The 22,746-nt window shown below is 39.7% G+C and overlaps 2 protein-coding genes across 2 annotated transcripts; one reads left to right on the forward strand and one right to left on the reverse strand.

The window, feature by feature from the left end:
* Positions 1–276: 276 nt before the first annotated feature.
* LOC135487188 (beta-1,3-galactosyltransferase 5-like) lies at positions 277–6,312 on the forward strand. The gene is made up of 2 exons (XM_064770675.1): positions 277–653; positions 1,165–6,312. Exon 2 carries the CDS (start codon positions 1,381–1,383, stop codon positions 2,605–2,607), a length of 1,227 nt encoding a protein of 408 aa, XP_064626745.1. The 5' UTR covers positions 277–653; positions 1,165–1,380; the 3' UTR covers positions 2,608–6,312.
* A 3,179-nt stretch (positions 6,313–9,491) lies between these two features.
* Positions 9,492–21,663, reverse strand: LOC135487176 (dual specificity testis-specific protein kinase 2-like). Its single transcript, XM_064770656.1, has 10 exons — positions 21,536–21,663; positions 20,606–20,951; positions 20,120–20,290; positions 18,060–18,209; positions 17,514–17,602; positions 15,693–15,786; positions 14,340–14,423; positions 13,932–14,018; positions 13,580–13,697; positions 9,492–13,346 (listed from the first exon to the last, which is right to left on the reverse strand). The coding sequence occupies exons 2-10, from the start codon at positions 20,900–20,902 to the stop codon at positions 12,421–12,423; spliced, it is 2,016 nt and encodes a 671-aa protein (XP_064626726.1). The 5' UTR covers positions 20,903–20,951; positions 21,536–21,663; the 3' UTR covers positions 9,492–12,420.
* Between the last annotated feature and the right edge of the window lie 1,083 nt (positions 21,664–22,746).

Raw genomic sequence — 22,746 nt, forward strand, 5'->3', positions numbered from 1 at the left:
CGATAAACACATCGAGGGATGTAGGAGTTCTCCTAGTGGTCACAGGTGGCGCTACTTTACGGGCCATCTCGGCCAAACGCCAACTCGGCCGACCATCTCAGGTTTTTTACCCAGGCCTGGGTTATACATTTTTGTTTTTTTGGTTTAATTCCTTCTTATATGTGAATATCAGTTGCACTCGTTTAGTTGGTATACAATAATCTACCTTTCCTGTAAATTTTAAGATAATTCATTGGGCGATACAGGAGAAAATTGAAGGTTTTTCTGTTTGGTGATTTCAGAAGGGCCGGGCCGAGTTCGCCGGGAACGACAAAATATAGACTAGGCATGAGGAGCACTGGAGGTACCTGGAGTGGGCAGGCATAAAATCTTAGCATGCTTAGTGCTGATGTCATCTTAAACTGCCGACATATTTTATCGGCAATTAATAGGAGACATTAAGATACAAGTGAGTTGGTTGGCCGAGTTGGCCCGTATTCCTATATAGTTCCACTTTCACAGGACAGATGGCGTGGAGGTGAAGCCGACGCAGAACTTCACGTGTGTCGAGTTCGTATTTCGGTTTGAGGACGCACGCATTCACGGCGTAAAAATTTGGTGAACGTCTAAACTTTATTTCTGGTCAGTCTGCAGCATAAAGCATTGTGTAATTGGTAAGTTGGGATGAACCGGTTTGTTTATGACTACTTTGCTGTTTCATTCAGCTGTTTCATCTTCGAGTAACCAGACTAAATGTTTCATTGATGCTGCAAGACGTAGAGATTCTGAGGACATGTGCACTAAACTTCTGTTCTGAGCCTGACATGCCTGAGGCCAACTAACTTTCTTAGTAGGCCTATATAGCCCTTGCATGCAGTGCTAGCTCTGTCATATCTGTGGTACATGCGTAAAGTTGCTAAAGCACGTTTGTTCATATCTTACCGGTACTACAAACAATAATTGATAATCTAGGCTATACCGTAGGGCCTACCGCCGTCCGTTAAGTACGACACAGACAACAGAGTAATTGTCCCGGAAGTGACGACGGTACGCTTTAGACAATGGGAGACTGCTAAAATTTTGAATATCATGCAACGACCTTGGCCCTTCCTTTCCTTGGGACGTGAATTGATTTACTGTCCTCAATTAAAAAAATATTGGCACGTTTTTCCTTTGTTATTTCAGGCACTTCAAGATTATTGTTGGATGTTGCCCAACAGCCTTGTGTGTCGCCTTAACCAGCGTTGTCTTTCTCAATGAGTGTTTCGCCAATAGAATAATCAAAATGAGGTGCCATAAGGACTCAAACTGATGAGAGGACATTGTCCCTCATTTCTGTGAAACTCATAGGACTGTGCCTATCTTCTCACTTGGTAACCGACTGGGCCACATACGGAAACGATGTGTACTATTAAAGCGAAACGATTCAATATTGTGTTGAAGACGTTGCCGCAGAAGGGTGCAGCATCTACGTACATCCTCTACATCAATATAACATGGTTCTTCCTGAGGCCACGCGAGATCTCAAAGGAGTTGATTCTACGAAAAATACGGAAGAGATGGTTCCTCTTTGCCTTGATTGCTATCTTCTCCCTGACAGGATTAATCATGAGTATTGTCCAAACTGAGGCCATATCAAGGAAACGTCTCTCCTTCTTGTTGCAAACATTACACGATCATCATTATGATTTTGAGGATGCAGCAGGCAGGCACCCAAGCTTGCGTTTTCGGAGTAAGAACCGATTCAGTTTTGGTGATATCAAACGACCAACGGTTGTTTGGAATCCTGGATCTTTTGTCGATGACAATTCAGAAACAAACAAAGCACTTCAATGCAAAAAAGGAAAGCTGCTGCTCATCTTAGTCACCAGTGCACCTCAAAATTATCAGAAACGGCGGGCAATTCGTGAAACATGGGCAGTGAAACGTGGCGAATATGCAGACTCGTGGCAGCATTTATTTCTCATAGGACGCACAGATAATGCAACTCTGGATAAAGAGATTGTTTTTGAGAGTCAAAAGTATGGTGATATTTTATTAGGGAATTATACAGATACTTATCGAAACTTGACTGTGAAGGTGCTAAGTGGTTTCATGTGGGCAGAGCATAATTGTAAACCATCATTTATCCTCAAAACGGATGATGACTGTTATGTGAACACGTTATTACTGCCAAAATTTCTTCAGCTCTACCACAAGAGTGACAGGTCACTCTATGTTGGTAATGTCTTCCTTGATGCTTTTCAGAGACGCGTCGTCCGTCGGGATGATAGTCCGTGGTCAGTTTCTGAGGAGCAATACGCACCTGATGTGTACCCAATGTATGCGAGTGGTCTGGGTTATCTGATATCTCAAGACGTGGTGCGCGAAATCATATCAATGAGCAGCTACATTCAGCCATTTTCAGTGGAGGACGCTTACATCGGAGTAGTCGTTGACAAGATTGGTGTTGTTCCAAAGAAAAGCTATAGATTCACGCTGCACTCAGTCCATTGGACAATATGCAATTTTCTCTACCTATTTGTTGTCCATCATGTGGAGGGACAGGAACAACACAAGATGCATGACACGGCAGTACGTGCAACCAATGATTGCAATGCACAGGAGTTTGTGACCGAGTGGGAGTGACACTGAAATGGTTGGACATTGTTTTTTTCATTTCATTATAATATTTTGGATAAAAGTCACATGTACAGTGAAATTGCACTACTTGTCAAGAATGTTTTTTAACATTGATAATGATTTATGACTCCATGTTACAGGTACAAGATGTAGGCAGTCCCCCCTCCCCTAACAGAGGACAGATGACATCAGTGGTCTCCCGACACACGTTGCCATACTCTTTGGTATACCTCTGTAAAATGCCTCCTACATGCATGACAATTGACATGTCTTATCCCCATATAGTTGGTTTAGGCCACACCAAATGCCCTCTTCAGTCTTTTATTTTACATTTCTCGCATAGTGCAAAGAGATTCATCTTTCTATTTTTGAGTGCTTCTAAATTGATCGGCAATTCTTCCCATGAAATCTTTTGTAGCAGACGACACCTGACATCATTGATCTGTTCTCTCAGTGCACCCGCACTCATATCATCGCCTGATATGCCAGTTCCACGTTGATGAATTTAATGAATGATGATATCTCTATCAGTGTGATAGTATCAGTGAGCTTATTCTTGTTGGTCGTGGCATGGGGGACCCTCTGTGGAATGTCTGTGCTGTTTGAGGGTATTTTGATTGGCCCAATAATTGTAGTGCTGAAAGTCTCCTCCATGTAAATGCCTAAAATGTTTTATCTTTTGCTAGCAAGGGCTCGGAACTGCCCTCTGGCCTCTACTCTAACAGTAAGATAAGTGACATCCATTGGGTTTCATAACATCATGTACATTGTAGTTACGGTGGAACAGCTTAGTTTCTGGCAAGTACAACAAAAGACCTCTCAGTATCATCAATCATAATGGGACAAAACTTGTCATATCATGCAGAGATACATGGTATGAAATAGATTCTTTTTGTGAGCAAACCAGCTGTGAGTGACTGTTGTTCTGACATCACTGATGAATTGTTTACTCCTTGTATTGACCCAGTTTGTATCCAAAACATGATGTCCTCATCAGTCAAACATTGTCCACTGAATCAAGGTTGGGTTATGGCCTTGGGCAAGTCAGTTTTAGTGAGCAGAAAATGGCTTATTTTGGGTGGTGCTGTTGAAGAGGTTGATAATAATTTGTACAATGTGTTAGGACATGATGAAGAAGGTAGACCTTTAAGCTGAGGCCAGAGTGGCCAATGTTGGCTGTTTACCCTTGAATTCTTATAGCTCTTTATCATTGGACATTGGGCGCTGATTGATAAATTCTACATTGCAGATTCTTCAGTAAACATTGTCACATGAGAAAATAATGGTTCATCTGGAGTGCATTGTTGGATTGTGCGGCACCTTTAGATGGCTGCTTTTACATCTGTTATGTGTTTCACTCTCAGGTCAGTTGAGGGCAGGTGTACTGAGCAGAGGATTGAGTCTAGTACCTGACAAACCCCTGGGAGTGCTTACATTATTCATATGTTTATGTGAAAGCTGAATATTGAATTGAATAGAATTTTAGGGGGATTTATTTGCGTTTGTGAATAGACACTTGCAACAGCTGAAAATCAGCTGAAAATCTTCCGAGTTTTGCGAATATTACTATTAGTGGCGCAAACATTACTGATCTAAACAGTCATTGAAAACGGTATAAAATCTGATTGACTGATTTTTTGTATAGAGTCAGTACAAAATATTATAAAGTCATTAGAGTTCATCATAGAAATGTGTCAGCCATGAGAAGTGTACCAGGGCTGTGCACCATGATAATTCCTTCATTTATTCATTTTTTATGTGTTTATGATTTACAAATTAGACCTGCTTCCAAGGTATCATTCGATTTGTCCTTTTGGGATAATGGCATTGACCCAAATATTTTAAAGAGGGGTCAAGTACATTGTAATATTCTGGCTAAATATTAAAAACTCATTTGAATATCCATTATCGAGCATCACCTGATTTAGATTTGACCATAAATTTGCATTTTTATATAATGCCAACATGTTTGTCTGATCTGTAAACTAAATTATGAAACATCACTTAATTTCTTTTTACTGGGCTGCATCATCCTTTGTCACACACCCCTGTATACATGTATATACCCTCTCGGCAGAAACTTTGTAAGTCACAAGTTAGGGGTCAACACAGGCCTCATACATTTGTGTCAATTTAAAGAAGTGAGGAAGTCTAGACACTTCAGAAAGTTCCTTCAAAATGAGAGTAATTACCCAGACTTGATGTCCCAATGAGATTAGAGTTATTACACTAGAACAAACAACGTGACTTTATCTCTTTTTTCGTGAATGGCGTGATCGAAAATTATCAGAAATTATTAAATTAGGGTCAATGATTTGTGGTTGGGTACTTGTCAGCACAGGAGTGTGCTGTGAGAGCACTCACAAGTGCACTTATGTCTAAATAAACAATCTCATGTATTGTATGAATGAAGGGTTCTCCTCCTATAATTTTCCCCAAAACTCGGTTGGGGATGACATTTTGTTGGTGGTGTGTTGTTCCAACGAGAATGTCATCAGATTTTATAGTTTTTAGCTCAATATAGTGTGTCCGCCCAATTAAAAGGGTGTCTGCTGATGGCAAAGTCGTATCAAGTTCTGTGTTGCTCAAAATGTCCAATAAGCATAAAACCTCTTATTTGCTTGGTTTTATGCCTGTGTAATTCAGTGAACAAGTGTCCTATTTGATTGGGTTTTGCTAATACAACAAATAAGAATGCAGTGAATAAGAAAAACCTCCATTTCTGTTGTGGGGCTCCTTTACAGAACTTTTGCTGTTAAATTTTGTATGAAGTACATGTACACAAGGATAGTTTGGTAGACAATCACTAATATATAGTATAATAACAGGGTTTGAAAAATACATGCTAAAATACCGGTACTAACAAGACAAAGGCATATTCATAAAACCAGTTTGAACAGTCTTCTCCTATGTATTGTGGGGTTTTATTTGTGCAAAATTGAAAAATACAGCTGATGCAGTTGGGAGCCATGATATATAGCTATGTTTTGTATGTCTGATGGCAGCCACTGTTATAATATGTTCCAAGACCTTACAATGTACCTTGTCTGGGTTTTCGACTTGGCAGCTATATACGATATGCAGGGATGAATAACGAGTAGCATTTTAGAAATCATATTCATCATTCCAGATTGCCTACCTACGTTTTACTGTAAACTGCCAACATTTTGCAAGTGTTTTTTTTTATATCTGCAGATTTTGCCAATATTCGTGATTCACGATAATAAAAACTGCCAAATCCGACAAAACATGGTTTTCTTTTTGAGGAAATTTTCTTGATCGCAAAAAGTATGACGCTCAGAAAATAGGTGGTTTACAGTATGGGTGGGCAACAGCTGATGTTTCTATTATTCTATTCTATTCTATTTCTAAGTGTTTTAAGTCTTATTGCATGTACATCAACGATTTTGTTTTGATGTCTAATCTTTCTTAAACAGCTGATTAAAATATAAGGTATTTTTTCTGAATTATTTTTGAGTGAGGGCTAATCGAAGATAGAAAATAGATGACGTAATGCTTTTCAAACTAATTTTGTTGTGATTTTCTTCAACATCAGTTGGCTTGTATCTAAGATATTTTTCTTTTGCTCAAAGCAAAATGAAACAGGGTTGAAATTGTGAATTTCTGATTGTAATGTTGTAAATATTTGCTTTGGAATAGGTATATTTTTGTGAGTTGGTAAATAAATATCTGCATTTGAATATACAAGGATATCATCGCTTTTTTCTCTTCATTGCATGCAGATTGGTGGATCATTGTTTTGTTCAATATATCTGCATACCTCCCTGGCCTGCAATAAGAAGTAATGTTCCTCAAATCACGTCTTTCAAGGAGCAAGTGAAGTCAAGGAGTATAAGGGGCCACTAAATATCTGTGTCTCTGTAAACATCATCAAAAGTGTTGTTACTGTTATGTATTATCAGGAGGAAGCTGAGTTAAGGAAGTGTATGAATCTTAATATCAGAGTCTCCGTTAATATTGGGACAGTCCCAGTGCATCCACTAGTCCCATCTTAAAGGGAACAACAGTTGGTTGAGATGCATCTATTCCCTGTTGACTAGTAATTATGAGAACAGTGACCACCTTTTAACCCATGGCATATCATCTCTGAACACTGACAGTCACAACCGACCACTCTGTCCTCCATGGATGAGGTGAATTGATGGTCCCTGAAGAGGAGTGTCTCTGTCATGTCTGCCACAGCTGGGATCGACACTTCTGGGACTAAGGGGCATATTGGACAGGCAATGTTGCCTTTAGTAAGACATATGTCCAAGTTCCAGAGGTCAAATACTAGGCCGAATTCATCGAAGTTTGTTTTTTCGATAAGTGCATTTTTGCCAAGTTCTTTTATATTGGAGCTGACTATAGTAGTAGTCCAGTAGTTTCTTGCACATGCCTGCCCAAAAGGACGGTGACATTTACTTCTGAAAAAGCCCCTAGTTGAGTACATTGGTGCCAAGTACTGCTCATTTATGCCTTATACCAACTGTAAAATGATATCAAGCCCAAACATGGTGACAATGAACTGGGGAGACCTGTTACTTTTCAAAACAGTTGACCCAATTCAGAGCTATAGACTCATAAAATAGTTCAGGAAGTAACTGTGTTTTCTTTGAATTAGTTGTCTGAAAGTTCAGACATGTCCTGATTGGGGGTTCCTGAGTGAAGAGAGCACAATAGACTAATACTTCTAAAGGTTCATCACAACCATGAATCAAGTAATCAAGGTATCCTGATTACAGAGGTAAAACTGATTGGAATTGAATTGAATGCTGACAGCATTTTGATTTTAGTTTAGACCATGACTGCCTAAATGGCAGTGATAATAAAACCTATCCCATTTGGGGCAGCTAGTTTGCTTTTTGGCACTGTCACAATCTTGGCAAGCGGGCATGTTATAAAATGAAATGGCCAGGGCCATTGTGCTCACCTCATGTGGAGGAAAGATGGATAAAGAGCATGGTATTGTGTCATGTAGTGTTAGGTTTGATGTAGGTCCAAGCAATTACAATTTCCCCAAAATGGCCAATTTACAGTACATTCGACCTCTGTGACCTTGAAAAGTAGGTCAAATCAAAGAAGACCCGGGTGACACATTGAATGGTTGTTAGAATTAGATGTACCTATGATATAAAATTGGTGCCAATCGGGCAAGTCATTACTAGGAATAATGGCATTTTGAAGAATTTAGGATTTGGCCCCCTCCCTGGAGGCCAAACGGCAAATCAGATCGCACCAAACTTCGGTACCTGAGATCACCTGACCGAGGGGTACATGTGTACTTAATTTGTGATCAATAGTCATTGCAGTTAAGAAACGTGCCATAGTTACGGCCTGACGGCGAATTTACGCCATTTGACCTCTGTGACCTTGACAAGAAGGTCAAATTAAAAACCTGTGTGACATATACTGTATGGTGGTTAGATGTACCCATGATATCAAATTGGTGGCAATCGGGCAAGAAGTTAAGGAATAATCACATTTTTAAGGTTTTTGGATTATGCCCCCTGGTGGTCAAGTGGTGAACCATATTGGACCAAACTTCGGTCCCTGCGATCACCTGACTAAGGGGTAAATGTGTACCAAATTTGGTATCAATAGTCATTGCAGTTTAGAAACGTGCCATCGATACATCCTAACGGCCAATTTACACCATTTGACCTCTGTGACCTTGAAAAGGAGGTCAAATCAAAAACCCGGAGGATATATGATGCACCTTTGCTAGAAGTACCTACCATATTTTTTTCAAAATTTCCCGACTACTATTAAGGGAGATATTGCATATTTTCACTTTTAACGTTTGGCCCCCTGGTGGCCAAACCATGAAACGAATCGGACCGAAACTTGGTCTCCAAGGTGTCATTACATAAGGGTACATGTGTACCAAGTTTCAACTCAATAGCTCTAACAGTTACGAAACGTGCCCTGCTAACGGACGACGGACGACGACGACGACGACGACGACGACGACGACGACGACGACGACGACGACGACGACGACGACGACGACGGACGACGGACGCCACGGTATGGGATAAGCTCACCTCTGCTAAGAGGTGAGCTAAACAGTGGTACCCGGTAATCATTGATAATGTTTGGATTTCTTCCGGTGACTGGCCGGCATCCAACTAGATCACGAGTTTCATTCACAACAGATTAACCCACTTTAACCTTAATCTTGCGGGGATGCTTGTACAAGCTAAGCCTATGGAGGTGACATTCAAAAACGCATTGAAAGACTCGAGTCGAGATAATCTCCGAGGTCGCATAAACCCTTAGCAAATATTTGATGGCACCAAGAATTTCCATTTTGCATTAAAGGAGGAGAAAAGGGTGATAATACTGGCCCAGCATCCTGCAACTCCTCCTTTAAGTGTGTCAGGCTTGAATCATGTCCCTTTAGCGGGTCATGGCAGGCACATGAAGACATCCCTGGACTCGTTTAACTGAATTTTTTTTGGATCAATTTTTTTTTCATGACAAACTGCTCTATGAGTTCAGTCAGATGTAAGACCTAACAAAGCCATTTAAAAAAACTTTACAATAGTTATTTGCTCGGATGAAATATAATAGTAAGGTCTGTATGTCATCAACAAATTCTTGGATCTTGGCCAACTGCGAGGACAGCTTGGCTGACTGCCTGAATATAGAGTAGCCACACTTTACCAGCAGGCAGTCTTTTCCACTCCTATGTCATATGCTATGATATTGAGTGCAGAGTATAAGGAAAATCTTTGGTATGCGAGGATGAAGCTTTGACTGGTTTAGAAAAGAAGCTACGGAAAGCGAATTCACACCGAAAAATGTCATCCTTCATATGGATCCCTTTCTGATATCAAACTCCATAAGAAAAGGAAAAATAATTAAAATAACATCTGAAGTCAAGGTTAACATTTTTTATTAATTTCTGAAACTTTGAACCGATTGATAAATAGTTAAAAAACATAATGATGAGTTCTGAAATTAGTATATGATACCAGGCAACGTGTGAAAGCCCCGGTGAAAACTTGTGCACACTCTCATCCGTTCCAAATTACAACATCTCAAAACTTTTAGTCTTCAGTGTACGTCATATCGGAAAATTATAAATCTAAACATTTTTACATTTTCAGAAAGAAAGATTATTAATCGTAATTAGTGTTGCAAAATTCTGAATACTGTTATGTGTACAAGTCACAAGCTTTTCTACAATTTTTTGACTGTAACTATTCAATTTATAACTCATTCCAATATCACATGATTATTGTGTTATTATAATGAGGTACAGTCCATAGTGGAGGTGTGTACGTGATACACACCTCCAAGAGTGACCAATCATAAGCTATACTTGCAACTATATATGCTGCCATCTGCTGTCCATATTTGGAACTGAAAACCCCAGACCAAGTTCTGCTTCTACATGTATGAAGCAAAAATCTTTAGGGATGCAACATCATCCTGTTATACAATAGCTATTACATATCATTTACAAGAACACCATTCACCATTTTCTTCATAAAGCAATTTGACGACCTGGACTCTGGCTTAATGGGCAGACAAGCTGCCAACTGATGAAATTCACTAAATGGTCAAACTGCCAATGTTTAGGCTAGGCACATTGAACATGTAAACAATATCACTGCAAGTATGCATCATATTCTGACATTTTCAGTTTTGTTACATACAAAGCTGTGAGAAAGTCAAAGCAATGTCAATAAGTATTGCCGGATAAACTTTAGTGAGCAATTAACTGCATTCGAGGGTTTTCTACAATTCAAACAACTTTTAGTAAGTCTTGTAATACTAGAATAATACTTAACATAATCTCGCCCCGATAGTGGCATTCAACGAAACACTAATCACGAATAAGTACCGTACTAAATAATTTCAATTTTACACAAATGTTGCTCTGAATAACATAATCATACATGTTTTTATAACAATTGAGGATTATACCGAAGCAGACGACATCCAGGTCAATAATCACATGCTGGGGTTTCCAGTACTGACGTCTTTCAGCAGAAAGTAAAACTAATCCACACATCAAGTTGGCTATTCCTTATACCCGATGCTACTTAGTTCCGATTCTCAGAGACTATACCCAATCTTCTGAAGGTTGTGGTAAATACCATCCTAATTATTCTTGACAGTACCAAATAAAATTTAGAAAACAAAACTATGAGATCAGTCATAAAAGATGACAGTCAAACATCAGAAAGCAAGTAAGGGTCAGAAAAGGGGAAATTAGCCTATTTACAAATGAGCTTCTGCTGGAGTTCTGATGTGGGAAAGAAAATGGCCGACTTAGTGTAACTTACAGGGTCAGGCTTTGATATTTCAGATATCATGTCAGCCACAAAGTTATAATCAATAGAGTAAAGGGTGACCGATTCACCACATGATTGTCAGGTGCTCATCTGGAAAGAGGAGAATTCTGCCCCTTGGTTGTGATTTCACATCCTGTTCATTGTTAGAACAGTTGTCACTTTGAATAATACACTTCCCTTGACATAATGTTATAGATTTCGAGGATCACAACTGTCATTCAATTATCCACCCAGTATTTAATCCGAATCACAGAAAAAAATAAAATATAACTCCATTTAAACAAGAGAATATTAAATATCAAGACGTCAATAGTGCTATCCAAAAGTATAATCCACACTATGTACAACATTATTTAATAATGAACAACAGTCTCCCCCCATTACAAACAAATCTTTGATCACAGTTAAGTAAACAATGCATAATACAAGTTGAGTGGCCACCTACATGTATTGTGCACTCAGCCACCAAAAAATACTGAAACAGATAAATTGGCCACGTGATTTTCGACATTTATAAATACTAGTAGGCGCTAATTACTACAAAACAGTTGTTTTCATTATGCTAATTAATTATCATGATAAATAGTCAAGTTTATCCCTGTTTTAAGTATATGCCGAAAGGAAAAATAGAAATTATGATTCCATTAGAACGGTTTCACGCTTCAGAACACTTAGGTCCAGCAATGGAACAACGACAGCAAAAGACAGTAACAATCTAATACTACTTTTTTTATGCTAAATATGGCATTGTAAATTCTTCTGAACACAATTAGTGGTGTACAGCACCAGTCGCAGCAATAGGATTGGATCACTTGCAAAGTTTTTACTCATAGTTGGTAAGCTAAAAATGCTTACAGGTATTTAAAAACTTTGAAGTGTCATCCAATATTATTCATTGCATCATGTGTCATTAATTTAAAGCATCTGCCTTTGACAAGCCAATGATGAAGACAATGTAGTAGAAGCAAGTTTTTTTTGTGCGTATATAGCATTTGGAAAACCCAGATTATAATACACTTGACTTACAAATAGTACATGTATTGGATCTTATATATTTTTCAAATGGATGGTTTATTTTGATGACACCACTACACTTACAAAGATCCCCCTGCATTAACCAAAGTATTGCACAAATGCAGGCTCATATTCAAACAGGGATGAGCCAACATCATTATAACGTAACAATTTCAAGTTCATGAGATCACAGGTTAAATCGGCCATGATTATCAATAAGCATTTTATCAAAGTTAACATTCATCATCTGACAACATGAGAAAAAGTAATTTGGCATATCTGTATTAAAGGTTCTAAAATGGACGCAAGCAACAAGCTGGAAGCTAGAAATAGCCACCTTTTCATAAAAATAGGCTTGGCCTTAAGATCTATCTCCAGTTGGGCTTCTTTCCAATAACAAAGCATTCCAAAGTATACATCATGAATGTGTCAAAGATTGACCATCAAACATGCATGCCCTTAATTCACGTGTTAAGGAATTGTAGAATTGGAAATCTTATGTCCCAGAATCGCCAGAACAATTATTATGATTTTTTGTTTTCGCCAACAAACGCGAATTTCCATCTGAACACTGAGATGTGTTGTAATCCTCGAAACCTTGGGTGGACATTGAACTTCCAGGAGATAAGGCGATGGCATCATCAGCAGAGAAACAAGAGTCCATGGAACTATCAAGGTTTTGCTCCTCCTTGTGAAATGATTTTGGCAAGTTGGAAGATGAGTCATCTTTATCACAGTCAGCTACCCCAGAAAACAGCAGTGAACACTCTGCGCTTATATGCCGACCTTTAAAAGCATAACGTTTTCCCTTAGTGTCTTGTGCAACGCTTGTATTCTTACAGACAAACACGGCACTGTCAGTACTACTTGCGTCATCTGAGTCTCCACTTTCTTCGACAGGGGTTTTCGGCTCATCAGAGCTCCCAGGATTGAAAGACGACACACTTTGTTTCATTGCTAAGTGCGCCATATTGAAACGCTCGAATGTCAATTTCCGCCTGAAGATGGGAGAACCAGGCAATGACTGACTTCTCCTGAGCCGGGAACACCGAGGACGCGTCCCCGAACCATCATCGGGTGACATTGGGCTGCAAGGCGGAGTACCAGGAGTGGGTGGGGCAGGATTGAAATAATACATGTCCTTAGTACCACCAACAAATTTCTGTCCAGCTTTAAAGTGCTGTAGTTTTGTAAACGGGTTTGATTTTGCAGGTGTGTAAAATGGATCGTCCTCGCTCATGACTTTCCCGATCAGGTGAGCTGTAACTTCTGTTCCCACAGCAAGTGAGTATCTACGAATTGATGGATTCAACTGCAAACCGGAAGGAGGCTGGTATTGAAACGATGACGGAGACTGCGACCCAAGAGAAGGTGAGAGTTGCTCGTTGGACTTTGATCTTTTGCGACCTCGGATATTGATACCTGAAATAGAGGAGAAATCAGGTTAATGAGTACGAGTGATCAACCTGAAGGGCTTTCAGTCACAGAAACTGCTTGGTGGAGAGCTCTTCCAAAGCATGTTCCAATGATAGCACTTTTGAGAGATCATATGTGGTACAGGGAGGTCATGGGTTTTACTCTTGGCCATGTGCATGGCAGCAAACTGTGCTATTCCCTACTGATCTAGAAGCTAGCACATTTTAACATTGACTAACCTGGAGCTGTAGGAACCTCATTTTCGTTGCGGTACCTCTCAGCAGCAGCCATGTCCTCTTCTAGGTCTTCCACACAGTCCACCACCTCAACAAACGTGGGACGCTTTTTGTAGTCAATCTGAAACATACATCAACCAACCAATGTGAATACATGTAAGAGACAAATGTATTGTAAAAGATGCAACCAGAAGGATCTACAATGTGCTGACCTTAATTTCGAACATCAGCAACCAAGGTAACCAAGCAGTAACAAAGGTATACTTATTCATGCGAATGCACAACCGGATACAAAATCTTGAAATTTGGTCTCAGCTTTAGCCGATTCAACGTCTTCAAAGGAGTATAGCCTCACCTGACAGCACCTAAAAGCTAGATGGAGGAACTCTAATGGACAGTCTTCCACCATGTCACTAAATGCCACATAGTCAAGGCCATAGTTCTGAAATGGAAAACACCAATCATGATATGAGTTTAACTCCTATTCTAGTCACTGCCTCAGCTCATCAAACACTATCACAAGTTCTGCTAATCACAAGGCGACTCACGTTTTCAAATTCTCCATACAACTCCTTCTTTTTTCTTCTATTGTTCAGAGAGAGTCGAGTATCATATACGGCTGCTTGGCACTGTCTCATATAAAATGTCGACCCATCCTTCAAACTTCAGCAATCGGCCAATGTCATGGTGAGCTAACTTATAGGGTAACTCAAGGACCCCTCCCTCCGCCGTTGTCGTGACCACACTGAAAATGCACACTCACCCTAGTTCTTGGCAGGAAGTCTGGGTCAGCCTCGATTCTGGCTATAATCTCACATAATATAATACTGTAGGAAAACACATCAGCCTGAAAAAACAATAAAGACAAACCCTGACAAGTCTAGTTTTTTCCACGACACCTTTCTATTCATCTCCTTCGTTTCGCTATAATCTATGCTCCCTCGTTAAACCTTTCTGAATTTTGAATTCGCCCTTTTTTTCCTGCCCCTGGAGTCATTCTTTTTTGAAAGGCTATAAGATCAGCCCATAATCTGATGGTGACTAGTCATGATGGTGGACCGATGACATTAATAGCAGACGACACAAGAAACTGCTGCCACCTATAGCAAAGCACTAAACTAGCATTGTAGAGAAGAGCGACTACAGACCACTTTTACATTTTATGTAGGTGAATGTATAGATTTGTATTAGTTCCTCCCATTCATTGACAATGCTGCATACAAATGTATTGTCGCAGACAAAAGAAAAGAGGAGATGCCTCTATAAAGAGGGGTGTCCTCCTCCATGCAGTCATATATCTGCAAAGTGGGAGTTCTATCAGCACTCAATTCAAAATGTCGATTGACACCCACGGCATACCAATCAAAACATTTATGGAGGAATGCATTGTATAACGTGACACCTAACAAGCCACATTAGATGTACAGTACTAACTTATGCCACATCATTTTATACTGAAATTCTATGATTTGACTCTATGGATAAAGTCGACGGTTCAATATTGCATCAGAATATGTACACTGACATTCTACTAGAGCTGTCTGTGTCCATGTTTTGATGCACGCTTGCATCCCGGTTTATGCAGGAGCTATGTAACTGAACTGAGAGCTAGCAGCCTCCTATATTTCATGTGTTTTGAACAGGAATGCTTGGTACGCCCAATGATTCGGCACTATCACTTAGGCCAGAGATATTCATGATATTATTAGCCTTGCGTGGGATGAACTACTTTTGAAACAGACTGGAGACCAACCCCAAGCTGATAGTACATAACGAATGCTTGCACATGCTAATCTAACTGCCAGTAATAACATTGTGTAGAGGGGTTGGCACAGGTGAATCTTACATACAGCCTCAGTAACAAAATGTATAGGCCTCATCCTACATGTGGCTACCTTGTGAAGGCAAACATCTTATAGTATCAAACTTATCAAAGAACTCATTCATCTTTTTAATTGGATGATCTGCAGGCATAGACCACTAGCATGGAGAAACTTCAGATTACGATTTCTTATAGCATCCCACAGGCATGTGGCGTTGCGTTGTTAAATAAATTATTCCTGAGGTGTGGCCAATTAGGATCCACCACTTGCTGAAATCAACAATACACACTTACTGTTTCATTGTAATAGTCCCCAATGAGACATTCAGGAGCCATCCAGTAGGGGGAGCCAACTACACCAAGGTTTTTGTTTTTGTCACAAGCATCCCTAAAAGAAAAAGAATATTGATATGTTACTGAAAGTTGGTCAACTCATGACCAAGCCAACAGTATGCACTCTTTGATTGATACTCGTTGCAAAGATTAATCATGATTAATTGATACGGAAATCGATCGAATGGGGACAATGGGTTTGCTGCCTCAAATGCACTGATCGACCCCTTGACCAATCCCAGATCACAGCAGAGGAAGAGTTTGGGATTATATGAAGTTGATCACAACAAAACCCAACAAACTGTGAACTGTTAAAACTGTGACAAATGCCGAGGGCAATAAGACCCAGTAGGCTGCAGCTGTCTCTACCACTATTCTAGACATGTTATTCCTGAGGTTCAGGGTACCATGCCACTGTTTCAAACTACTTTCTACGCCATCCAGCACTTCTGTATGTGAATGACGGCTTGTTACAAGATGGGTGGGTCTCATTAGCTTTTTTGTGAGAAGGTTCAGAGAATCCCTTCTCAAGTCCCATAAGTGTCCCTATCCGATGCTCGTGACTAATCACTTCAAGGAGGAAACATCTTGAAAATCTTGAATGACCTACTTGAATTGAAACTTCTCAAGAAGTTCTTTCCAAAAGGAAGTGAATATTTCATAATTGAAACAGAAGTAAGTTTATCTTGCCACAACATGATTCAGGGATTTCCTGATTCAAATTGAAAATTATGCAATAGTGAAAAATATGTTCAAGATCAAATTTTTACCTCCATTTTATGCTCCACATATGATTTTTAGAAGTATTTATTCAGTTCACATAGTAAGATCATTTTGTATCTTCCTACAATCAGATCAAACAATTACACAAGTGTCAGCTGGGACAATAATACCAGACGATAAGTTCAGCATCAAAACGTGACAAGAGCCCAAACCTATTGATTTCTTCGAAGTAAACCAATCCTTCCCTGAAAACTGGAGTGGCTCTTGGCCGCTAAAAAATATCCGATCATGTTCAGAAGTGAAATAGAGTTTTTATTTGATATGTTTGAAGAATGTTGAATAAGTTGAAAGTTAAATTCATGTTCAACTCTAACAAATGGAGAAGTACATGCAGAGTGCTGTTGGAAAATCAATGCTGGGAGTTGTACTTGAATTTTTCGAGGCACTCAATTCCACACAAGAAATCAATGATAATGTTCCAACCTGTTTTTCACAACAGTTAAATGAAGCAGAATTTTAAACTGTACTCAATCCTTTGAAATCCCAATCAAACTGATTTAAGAAAAGAAACAAGAGTTATCAATGGCTCTAGCAAAGCCAGATTCAAATTAGATGTGGTTTCAAAAGTAACCAGGGACCATTCATTCTGTGGCTTATTGCTTGCATGGAAAAGTGTTATGACAACTTATTGCATTTGCAGCTTAAAATTAGAAGCAACCCATCAATGAAAAACATACAAAACCCATTAAATTGAGCCTGTTTATTCTGAGAAGGTATTAAAGCTTGCAAGAGGGGGTAATCAACAGAGTTCCGGCGGTCACCACAGCATCACAACCACATGGAAGAGAAATATCGACAAGAGCAAAGAACCTGTCTGTGTATATCATGCATATGGTATCCTTTATACTTATGCTAATGGTTTTGAAACTGAGACATTGCATGAGATCTTGGGCAAGTCACTTTACTGCCCAAGACTGAGGACTCCATCCAAATAGACAGTACGTAGGTGGTGGTACATAAACGAGCACAAATGAAGAATCAGTTAATCGTATCACTTACAGAGGGTCAGGTATCTTTGCTGCCAGTCCAAAGTCAGCCACTATGGCCGTCATATCATCATCCTCTTCTCCTCTCTTGATAAGAACATTCTGCAAAGCACAACAGGAAATAGGTTACCTAACTACCTAATGTGCGATTTCCACTCTGCCAAATGTGGGTTGAAAAAAAAACTTTGGGGTGTTTAAGACTCTTTCTGAAGGTTTAAAAAATACACATGTACCATTAATTTGGGTTTCCATGGTAACCACAGTCAATAGTCCTTCATCTATTCCGACTCAGTCGTGGTGCACTTCACTCCAGGCAACACCTCAGTTTTTGTGGTATAGTTCATTAACTGACTCTATTGATGTTTTGAAACTTTTGTAAATGTATGCAGCAGCTATGCATGGAACGATACAGCCATCTCAACCACACAAAATCAAGGCTGTCTATTGAGGAGGCATATCATATAATGCTTCTCTGCTGTAAAATTATCATGAAATGCAAAGACATTTTCAATATTTTCTGGTCTTTTTAAATAATTACTCTCCTTGGTCTACAACGTACCTTTGAAGTGAGATCACGATGGAAGACACCCCGAGAGTGAAGGTACTTCATTCCCATAGCAATGTCCTTGGCAAACTTGATCCGTAAATACCAGGGCAGGTCGATGAGCTTGTCAGCCAATGTTTGTTCCAGACTCCCTCCGTTTATAAACTGAAATAGTGAAATTAGAAGTAGGAACTTAATTACAACATTTCATGCTTTACAAATGTACTACCTTACTTTCCCAAAAACATGTAGACCCCGACAAAAACTTATTGATCAACCCTAGAGAGAGAGCTGAGTTGTACTTGCTAAACGACACTTTTAATATTTTTCGTGTTCTTTGATACAATGCAAAACCGAAAGTTTTAAAAGAATTGCAGATCAGATAAACACCACTGGGAAATGTGAACATGCAGGACATGTTTTATCAACATTGCACAAGTGCAATTATAACAAATTTTTCATCATGATTAGTCCAGGACCAATTTAATCAGCAGACAGCACTATCATTATTGACAAACTATTCATTAAGGGCAGTTATGTGCGAGTGTCTATGCCAGGGCAAGTAAAAGATCCCACACAGGGGGTATAGTAACCTGAAGTGGCCTTGCATCTCAGCACTATTCCAAATAGGGACCATTAGTCATATGACAGGCAGACTGATTGATTGAACCCACAGCTCTAAGTTATGAGCTAGGTGCTCTTACTCTTTACCATTTATCTCCCTTGATTCATTTTTAATATTTAGTTATTTGGCATCATGTGCCTTTGTGGTACCATGATCAACCTGCACTGCTGCAGTCAAAATTAGCTCCGTCTTGACTGTGCAAGATATTTTTACCTCTGGTACACTTCTTGTTGTTTACTAACACCTGAACAAGGTGAAGGCCTATCATTAACTACCAAGGTATAGCCTACCATACCAACTACCAATCTACCCGTTCCTGTAGTGTGCTAGCAGTCCCGCTGGGGTGAACGTTTAACCCATTATAACATGCAATCATCTTGATCATGCGCATTTCAACAAGTACACAGAAACATTGTTAGAAGTTGGCACAGAGTCAGTTGTGTAACTGTAGACATAAGTTTTCGCAAGAACTGTCTTCCTGAGATCGTTTATTCGTGGATAATTTCCAAAATGAAATCTAACCAACATTGCTGTTGCTCATATCAGGATTGCACATCTACAGCTCATTGACTACAGTTCGTCCATTCTATTGCTCTTGCCCAGTTAAGCAAGTTTTTGTCACTTTACATAGCATTTGAATACACTCAGTGGGGCCTCGTGTGATATCAATGATGATTCATTAGTTATTGATAATGAAATATCACAATAACATGTTTCGTATCTAAATATGATCATTGTGCCAAATATCTAATGGTGTCACTAACCTACAAATACATTGCAACAGCCAACCATTGCAAGTTCCTTTTAAAACAGACTCAAAAAGAAGGTAGTGGCTTCTGATCTAGTTTGTAAAGGCCTAGTTATGTCTTTGATATCCAAATCAAACAGATCTTTACCATTCTCAACACATTTCCATGTTCTTTTGCGTCGGTAAATAACAGCTTTGTGGTCAATCTGTACATATAAACTAAAATTCAATGACCATTGTTGTTCCAAGGCTAAGACCAGATAAGGCCTTTCAATACTTTCAGGGCCCTGTTAGTCTTCAAAAACATTTCCAGATTGCCAGGACCTTTAAACAAAGCATTTTTCCAAATATGCCCATTAGTGCCTGCCTTTTTACAATGTATACCGTTAGGAAGGTTACATTGTATAATACTTCAGAATAATAATATCACGTCTCCGACTCTGCATACATGTCCAGTATCGATATTTCTGAAAATATTCTACGCCTTTTTGCTGACATGATTATTAAGTGTCCCTCTTTGCCAGTAATTACACATGTGGCACCACAAAAAAATCAATTTGACTCCATCATTAATTGAAATTTGCCATGTTCTCTACCTCATAAAACTGGGTTAAGATGGTTCAACAACAATGCACACCTTCAACGCTGCAGCAAAGCATTTATTTTGCAAGATGTCAGCCAAACTCCAATCTTTCTACTCACCTCAGTCAATGCATGGAGCTGTCCCTCGTGGACACAGACGCCAATAAATTTGAGAATATTAGGATGAGAAAGACGATTCATTAGCTGGACTTCTCGTAACATGTTTGGACGGTTACTGTGATCTTTGTTCATCTTAAGGACCATGACTTGCCCCGTCACTCGATGTGTAACCTAAAAATAAGAGAATATTTTGTTATTTACCACTAATAAATGATCCACATCATAAAATAAGTGACTGTGACAGCATTTATAGATTTTTTGATCCAAGTACCAGATTTCATTGATTTAGTTTAAGTGTCATATGTTTATCAACAATCAATATTAGATAACATCAATGTCAATGGGATATTAACATCATGTTTGTTCTGCCAAAGGGAATGTAAAATATTACCCTGGTTCAATCACAGTCTTTTTTTCACCATGTGTTGTAAATTTTAATTCAAACTGTATCATACTGCATGTATACTTATTTAATGATATACTTACTTTGAAGACCTCACTAAAGAAACCAGTCCCAAGCATTTCACAGACAAAGTCATCCAAACGATTTAGTGCTGACACAGCATCCCTCAAAGCTTGGCAGGAGGTACCTGGGGTATGTTTGCGGCTACATGCTGGACTTGCCACAGGTGGACAGGGCAGCCCAGTGGGATCCTGTGAATTCACATGATGAGGAAGGTTAAACGCATTGGGGATATCCTTGCCATTGGTTTCCAATGTCTGCGGGCGATCGATCACGCAGGACATAGGGCGTGGCACTGTCCTTGTCCTTGACCTCTCCATTGCATAACACAGGTCAGACGGACCTCACATTGATGATCAAGAAGACGCCCTACAGAAATAAGGGAACAAGTTTATAATCCCCGATCACACGCCCACGGCCAAAAAAGGGCCATTGTTGACAGACATTGTGCAATCGATTTACACCGTAGTTGAATGCAATTGATACGTCATTTCCAATAGGGTGAATAGCACATAGCATGCAATAGGGGATTTTAAATTTCAACCAGTGCACGAGTGTGAGGACTCATTATCGATTATGTGCAGTGCCTGATAGTGATATGGACAGTTGACACCACGTCCCCTCAGCCTAGGTCAATTTCTACACAGGCCTTGTGTCCAGGCCATATTCGACCATGCCAAGCAATGTACATTTCATTACACTTCCACCTGGAACCAACAAACAAGGGTATGGCCTGAACTAGGTCCTGGGCCTGGGGGATTATAGCCCCCTTACTAGGCATAGCATAGGCCTAGCCTGTGGCTGCAAAAACAAATTCAAAACTTTTAACCAACGATAACGAATGGTGTCGGCCTTGGCCTATACTTATACTATACTATAGGCCTTTAGCATACAAAATAAACGGCTGAATCCTCAGATGCCTTGATTAACCATGAATATTACTTGCGTCTTACCGGTGTAAAATTCCAAGTTTAATTCACTGTTATCACATAAATCAATAAAATCGACCAACTTTTTTTGAAGATCAGGCGCTTGTTGGCTGATCATATTAATACGACAATCAAGATGTACAGACCGGGGGAGCTGGCTGTACGTACCCATAAGTCTTTGCGGTAGTCTCGCGCGTACTGGATAGAACCTATCAAGCTTTTCTCCTTCAGAGAAATACTGCGTTGCGCTCAACTGCCAATTATGCATTAGTCTGGTGGACACGAGGTTGGCCTTAAACTTGCTTGAAATCGAAAATTTGGACAGCACACGTGTACTACAGCGCAAACGGCAGCATTATGACATATAGAAACATGTGGTCTGATTCTATTTTTACTTGTCATTTAGTGATCACGCGTCCAACCTCGTATGCAGGGTAATGTGGCTTTCTCATTGGTCGAACGTTAATTTTGTTCACAGCCTTATAAGGCACTTGAGCGCAACGCAGTATTTCTCTGAAGGAGAAAAGCTTGATGGGTTATATCCGGTACGCGCGAGACTACCGCAAAGACTTATGGGTACGTACAGCCAGCTCCCCCGGTCTGTACATCTTGATTGTAGTATAGTCCCCCAATTCTGTGGTACGGCCTCGTTTTGGGATTTGTCGTAACTACGTCACTGGGGTTGAAGGCTATTAATAGATGGGGATTACCATGGAGGTCATTAGGTCTCATTAGGGAGCTTTTCTTTATTCATGCGCGGCCAAACCTAACTATAGTTTCTAAAAAATAATTGATTTCTTGGTCCTGACAGTTTACCAGTGTTGATTTAGTAGTTTTTTTGGCCAAAACATGTTTTTGAAGTTTCTGAAACCTAAAGCACTACTCAATAGGTGGCGAACAGGAAACTACGCATTTTACTGTTGTTGCCGACGTATGTGTATACTGAACTTTGGATGTGCGTCGGCCCCGTGTTGAAATGCCGTCCAGTGCCAGTTGGTGCGTTTTTCGCTGATTTATGCAAATTCAACATATCTCAAAAGTTCAATAGTTGACCCTCAACTTTTTTTGATTTTTGTGTAGTGTAAGCAACTGTCTTTCACGGGAGAACGGTCACTGTAAGAATTATCCAGGAAGAAATGTATAATATTTGGGTTTTTACGTGATTGTCCGGCCAGATTGGCGGGATGGTGAACAGAGCTAGGAGCCAATGCGACGCTTATGATTTATTTAAAGAA

Source organism: Lineus longissimus, chromosome 4, assembly GCF_910592395.1.
Source record: "Lineus longissimus chromosome 4, tnLinLong1.2, whole genome shotgun sequence".
In the NCBI taxonomy this organism is placed as follows: domain Eukaryota; kingdom Metazoa; phylum Nemertea; class Pilidiophora; order Heteronemertea; family Lineidae; genus Lineus; species Lineus longissimus.